The sequence below is a fragment of the Vespula pensylvanica genome, chromosome 19 (assembly GCF_014466175.1).
Source record: "Vespula pensylvanica isolate Volc-1 chromosome 19, ASM1446617v1, whole genome shotgun sequence".
Classification (NCBI taxonomy): domain Eukaryota; kingdom Metazoa; phylum Arthropoda; class Insecta; order Hymenoptera; family Vespidae; genus Vespula; species Vespula pensylvanica.
This window is the reverse complement of record NC_057703.1, coordinates 1,397,104-1,404,202: the sequence shown is the minus strand read 5'-3', so window position 1 is coordinate 1,404,202 and position 7,099 is coordinate 1,397,104. Positions and strand designations below refer to the sequence as shown.

The window sequence follows — 7,099 nt, the reverse complement described above, 5'->3', positions numbered from 1 at the left end:
AATCGTGATCGAACATTTGTCTAATACGATTTCGAAAGGATATCGTATAATGAACTATGAAGAGAAGAAATAAAACTTGGAGAAAGAAAAAGAGAAAGAAAGAGAGAGAGAGAGAGAGAGAGAGATAGAAAGAGAGCCATATTATTATCGATTACGAGCAAGCTCGCGTTAATTAGAAACGGTTAATATGACGAAATACTGTTGCTGGAAAAATATACGTTCACTATGAGCAGGGAAAATCGGTGGGTACCGTTTTACTTCATCATAATATATATATATATATATATATATATATATATATATATATATCTTATTATTGTTTTTCCCCCCTTTTTCCTCTTTTTTTTTTTTTTTTATTATCTCCATCTCTTTCTCTCTTTCTCCATCGTACCCTATACCTATCTCACATTGGCAGCTGTTGCCGTTACCATATGCAAAATACTTGCTCGAAACATAGTCAAGGAAATTATTAGCTCGACGTAAAAGCAGCAGCGTCGAACCAACCGACGGTAAGCTTTATGGCTTACCTTCGCGGAACTCTCGCACGATTCACCGATTAATTGGTGTAATAATTAGTCTTCCAGTTCGCCTTTTTATCCTATCAACCAAATGCATATGATTTTTTTACAACGGTCGTTCTATTTAAAAAAAAAAATCTATCTCCGAATAAAAGGAAAAAAGTTTTTCTTCTCTTTTTTGTTTTTTTTTATAGAAAACGAACGAATTTATTGGAGTTCAGGAAAATTCATTGAAGATCATAACAAGTATGATAATAAATTAGCCTTCGTGTTATCTTATTCTTATCCCATTGATCAAATGCATATGATTTTTTACAACGATCGTTCTATTTAAAAAGAAAAATAACAACTTGGAAAATAAAGAGAATTCTCTTTTTTTCTTTTTTTTTTTTTTTTTACAAAAAGAACGAGTTTATGGAATCTTGGAAAATCCATTGATATTCTTGATGAGCATTATAAATTAGCCTTCGATTTCTCCTTTTTATCCTGTCGTATATGACTTTACAACGATCATTTTATTTTTAAAAAGGCGCTCGAGAAAACATGATTTTTACAAAAGGAACAAGCTTATGAAATCGTAAAAAATCCTTCGAAGATCTTGTCGAGTTTAATGATTAGCTTTAGAGTTCCACTTTTTATCCTATCAACCAAATGCATATTATTTTACAACGATCGTACTATATACAAAACAAAAAGAACACTAGAAAGAAAAACTACCTGGAAAAGGAAAAAGGATATTTTTACAAAAAGAACATGTTTCTGGAATAATCTACGATGATCTTGACAAGTGCAATAAATTATATCGTTTCAATTTATAAGAAACTATGTGGAAAAAGAGAAAATAATTTTTAACAAAAAGTTTATGGTATCCTGGAAAATTCTTTGAAAATCTTTTCGCTCGCAAAAATTGCCATCGAGTTAATTCTATTCCTCTTACTACATAAATATATGTATATATTATATGACTTTACAAAGATCCTAAATTATGGCATCCTAATAAAATCCAAAAAGTTCTTTTAAATACCCGGTTAGGTTCAGGTAAATCCTTGTGTAAACAACCATTTAATACCTAATCCATCAAGGTCGAAGTTTAGGTAGAAACGGCACTACGTCATTATCTTTGTTCATTATAGATAAATGTAGACAGTTTCAACAGGTCGATGACTAATATAGGATTTCTAAGACAGGAGCTTTCACCCTAATGAGATTTCTTTTCTAAATTTAAATTTACGAACGACAATTAGAAAAAAAATCAATGTGTACGTTATTACTCATTCCTTTGCAATAAAAATAAAACATCGATCATCAAAAGATATATAATGATATTTTGATTATCATAATTTATTGACCACTTAGGACAATTTCGATCAGTTTGACATATGCATCGTTGATTAAAATTTATTATTAGAAAATTTCTTCTTCGCGTTAGAGAATAATTTTCATTATTAGAAAAACAAAATTGAGAATAGAAAAATAAAAAATGAGGAGTAGAAATTGTAAGAGGAATGTTTATTATTTAATCAATTAAATAATCGAATATATACGTGCATATGTAAAAAAACAAAATGGTGATCGGAGAATAGATATTGAGATGAAATTTTGTCAAGGGTATTAGAAGAATCATTATTTTCTATGGTCATTGCGTTGTTATTTTTTGCAGCTGAAAGAAAAGGAGTACGGTGACCCAGTGGACGTGTAAGTGCGTGCTGGACGTAAGAGAAATCCAAACGATCGATAAATACTTACAACGTACAACACCGTTCATGGCAGCTGCAATGTACCTTTCCTCTTCGCGAAACACGAGAAATGCATCCCTCTTTTATGAAAGGTATAATAATATCGCGAACACGTTTGCACGATACCTATGCAAATTTCTTCGTCGATTTCTTCGTCGAATATTTATCGCGATCATTTATGAAAGAAAGAAAATTTCGTCGACGGAAAGAGATGTAATAATTCGTTTATTTCGAGCAACCCTTTCTTTTCCCTCTTTTTTTTTCTTTCCTTTTTCATTTCTCCTCTCCTCTTCTTTTCTCTACTCTTCTTTCTTCTTTTTCTTTTTTTATCTCGATCGATTTAAGAACAAAAACGCTATAATATGCGTACGCTTATGACATTATTTTATGAAAACATCGGGACGATTGAACGTTCATTTTTCGAATGAAAATTGATGCCTTCGTGCATTGAAATCGCATAGAACTATATTCTATGAATACTAAGGTCATTGATCGATTACACCCTCCAAGAATTTCTGTGATTTCAGAGTCCTGCGCCTTCCCACCAATTTTTTCTAAACGTATCCTGCTTGAAAAAAAAGGAAGAAAAAAAGAGAGAGAGGGAGAGAGAAAGAGAGAGGAAAAGAAACTCTTAAGGAAATGGTCTTACATTACTTCGAATGATCTGGTAGTCTTCGTAAATCGTAGAAGTAAAAAAAAAAAAGAAAAAAGAAAAAAAAGGAAAAAAAAGAAAAAAGAATTGAAGATGGTTACCTATGATTACTAGATATGTACGAAGGATTCTTCTTCGAAAAGGAAAAAATAAAAGGAGGAAAAAAAAACTTTAAGGAATTTCTTAGTACCATAGGACGAAACAACCCTTTCCTAATAGTCTCTTTCTCTCTCTCTCTCTCTCTCTCTCTCTCTCTTTTTCTCACATACACACGCAGAGAGACACGCACGCACACACTTTCTTAGGTTTTGCTCGATCGTCACAACCTGCAATTTCGACAAAAGTTCGAGTATTCATGATTACTTATAATCCGCGAGCACGATCGTACATGGTTCCACTTGAGAAATGTTCGAAAACCAGGAATAGGGTGTGGGGTTGGATAGGTTGGACAGGTAAAACGAACTCGATAATCAAACTTCTTTTTTTTCTTTCTTTTTTTTCCTCTTATTTTTTCTTCTGTTTTCTCTATTTTTTCATTATGCAGTAATAAAAGAGGGAACGAAGAATATTTTCGATGTATGAGAGAGAGAAGAAGAAGGAAGAAAGGAAAGAAGAAAGGAAGGAAGGAAGGAAGGAAGGAAGAAAGGAAGGAATGAAAAAAGAAAGGGAGAAAAGAATATATACCTAAGCGAGAAATACGGGAAAGAATGTAAGCATGGAATGGGAGAAGAGGTGGGGCAAATAAAAGGGGTGGGTAGGTGGAAAAAAACCAGAGGGTGAAGAACGTACGTCATTACGAATTTACACGGAGCAGAGTTGGAGGGTTTTAGTCGACGACCTGTCGGCAGACCACGAAGAAGAAGAAGAAGAAGAAGTAAAAGTAGTAGTAGAAATAGAAGAAGAAGAAAAAGAAAGAAAAAGAAAAAGAAGAAGAAGAAGTAGAAGTAGTAGTAAAAATAGAAGAAGAAGCAAAAAAAAAAGAAGAAGAAAAAGAAGAAGAAAAAGAAGAAGAAATATCAACGTATTCCAACGAACACTAAACTCGAGTTCCATTCTCGATAAACCTTTAAAAGGGCTCGATAGAATACTAACATGACCAACCCCTAACAGAATTCCTCGTTGCTTTACATTTTCTAGATCATCCCCTATCAAACATTTGAACTTTGATATTTCGATACTTGAATCACGATAATAGAAGAAAAAGAAAAAGAAAAAGAAAAAGAAAAAGAAAAAGAAGTGGGTGAGCAAAATTTTTCAAATGTTTCGTTATCCCTCGCATTCTTAAAGAGCAATTTTTATTCACCGATTTAACTTTCAAACGTTCACCGAAAGGAAGAAACGAAGAGAGTTTTCTATCTAATTACACTCGACAGGTGGCAAACATCGACTAGAATTATTATACTTGACTAGGAACATAGATACATAGTATTTTGTGCTGCTGCTATTGCTATTGCCGATGTTATTGCTGTCATCGACTTAAAACGAGCTTAACCTTTCAAGATGTCTAAGTTATCTTCGAGTTTCTAAGTTACTTCTTTCTTTCTTTCTTTCTCTTTCTTTTTTCTGTGTTTTTTTTTTTTTTTTTCTTTAACTTAACCTTGGATATTCACTCAATGATATTTTATCCTGTAAAATATTCTGCGAATAAGTGCCATGAGGAGGTAGGTATCTACCATCCGTGAATTGCCTACACTACTACGTTTGATAATGAGAAACGTAATTAGCCGACGGCTGGAGAAAGAATCCAAGTTGTGATTACGTTGTCTCGTGTGCTAATGCGATTGCAGGGTGAGAAAAAAGAAATAATGGAAGGACACAGAGGATTCGCGATTGAGTATAGCTCGAGAAGCTTTTTCTCTTTCTTGCTTTGTTCATAGGGATTCTTTTTCCTGTTCGTAGGTAGGTAGGTATATCTTATTCCGTTTCATGGTATTGTAGTTTTTAAAAGAAAGAGAGAGAGAGACAAAGAGAGACAGAGAGAGAGAGAGAGAGAGAGAGAGAGAGAGAGAGAAAGAGAGAGAGAGAGAGAGAAAGAGATAGAGAGAACAACGGGGCGTCGACCGACGCTGGATGGAGCCGCTACCTGCTGCTCTAGATTTTCTCTCTCTTTCTTTCATAGCTTTCTCTCATAGGTAGTCACTGTTTAGAATTCTCGCGGATTTTAGATTTGAAATTTCTTTTCGCTATATATGGAACTATCGATCGATCGAACGAGTTCGATCCCGATTAACCGACGATCGTGAAGAACGATACCGTCGGGGATCATCCGATCGAAGACGTTACGAATACGATATCTTAAAACTAAAAAAAGTAGTGTGATAAAAAGTTGGGAATACATACAGTTAGGGTACTCACCGTCCTTGGGCGGCGAGGGACACTGAGGCGCATAGGATCCGAGATGATATCCGTATGCGTTATGTTGATGCATAGGTCCAAAAGGATATCCAGCTAGCGCTGACCTAGGACTTGGGAATCCAGGTTCGGCGTGTTGTTGATTCCCACTACCGGGTCCGGATGATTGGTGTCCTAATGCGCTGACCTGATGCGAAAACTGATGCGCACCAGGCACGTTATGTCCGGATGGATATCCACCCCGTAAACTGGCAGGATTGTACAAGTTATTATGCTGCAGTTCAATGAATGCAGATTTGCCAGTTTGGGAAACTGGTGTACTCGATGTCGTACTGTCCCCGGCATTTCCACCGGCTCCAGGTGGTCCTGGTGTCACCGATCCGAGTCCACCATGATGAAGATGTTGATCCATGTCGGAACCACCGTTTCCTCCTGCGTTTCCACCACCGGCTTGACCGCCTCCCGACGGTCCGCCACCGGCACCACCCGACATACTGTTCGGGGTCGGGGTACTAGACGGACAGGGGTCGCCCGCCCCGAATGGGCTCCCCAGGTCCGTAAAGTTAAGCGTCGTCGTGCTGCTTGGCCTCTCCACCTTCGAGCCGAGCTCGAGCGCGGCCTCGAGCGTCGATAAATTCGCCGCGGACGACGTCGTCGCCGCCGCCGCCCTAGCGCGACACCCGTACGGGGCCCGAATCTTGGATTATTTCTATTAGGTCTATGACAGCCAAGTACATCGATCTCTTTCGTTTAATTTCAATTAATTTATCTCCTATATTGTTATCTACCTTTCTCACTAGAATCACCTCCACTTAATCACGGCCACTTTTTTTTCCCTTCCTCCCAACGCGTGCACTGTATCAATAATCGAATTTTTCCTCTTCCTCCTTTCTAATTCCTTTCTCCTCTTCTTAACTCAAGCAAAATCGAAAACAAACTTGATAAATCCTTATACGGTCAGCTCGCCGTCGATATCTTCATGCTTCTATCGTTGCACCAAACGCACCCCCTCGACATGCCGATTTACTACTTCTCTCTATCTCTATTCCTCTTATAATATCTCTCTCGATCAATCTTTTCCTCTTCACACACGAGACACTTCATCAGCCAAGTAGCCGACGCGATTGGTAAACACGCGCGGGCGCGCGCGCGCCCTCCCTCCTCTTTTTATTTTCCTTTGCTCCTTTGTTTTTCTTTTCTTTTCCCTAATTTTTTTTTTTTCTTACGAAACGAACCACCGAGGTATCGAGAAAAATTTTCTTAATAACCAACTTTCTTTTCTTTCTCTCTTCTCGTCCGTAAGACGACGACGACGACGACGACGACGACGAAGACAACGTCGTAATGAAGTTACACGAAAAAAGGGAGAGAAAAAGCACGATCGCAATCCTGACGGCGACGACGACGACGACGACGACGAACGCGACGACGACGACGACAACAGCGATAACGACAACGACGACAACGACGACGACAACAACGACGACGACACGAACGAGGACGAAGAAGAGAGAAAAGCACACACGCGCGCGCCTTAGCCACTAACTGCAGTGCACACCGAGCGGCGCGGACCGGTATAATGATACATAATGAAGCCGGAGCCTCTCCCCGGAGCCCGGTAAATGGTTTCCCAAAGTCGCCGCTGTGGCGCTACAAGTAACCACGCCTACAAAGACTGTCAATCGTGTTTGTGATTCGTTCTCCCTACCACTTGGTAACTACGTTCGAAACTCTCATTCGTTAGCCGGAGGCCATTATGGTTACCAACGGGGGGGTGGCTTTGTTTGACCACCCCCACTAGAGTCGTTTTCCTACCTTCACGCTAGCTGCGGAACGGCACG

At 38.4% G+C, this 7,099-nt stretch overlaps 1 protein-coding gene across 5 annotated transcripts in view; it reads right to left on the bottom strand.

Annotated features, from left to right (window-relative positions):
* The window catches only part of LOC122635659 (homeotic protein distal-less), a 72,921-nt gene extending 66,075 nt beyond the window's left edge, over nucleotides 1-6,846 (bottom strand). For 2 of the 5 annotated variants that reach the window (XM_043826112.1, XM_043826114.1), the window contains exon 1: nucleotides 5,262-6,846. In XM_043826112.1, the coding sequence (XP_043682047.1) occupies nucleotides 5,262-5,751 (490 nt within the window). In that variant the 5' untranslated portion in view covers nucleotides 5,752-6,846. Of the gene's footprint in view, nucleotides 1-5,246 lie in introns of all 5 variants that reach the window. The other 3 variants (XM_043826113.1, XM_043826115.1, XM_043826117.1) reach the window with 3 other exon arrangements.
* Between the last annotated feature and the right edge of the window lie 253 nt (nucleotides 6,847-7,099).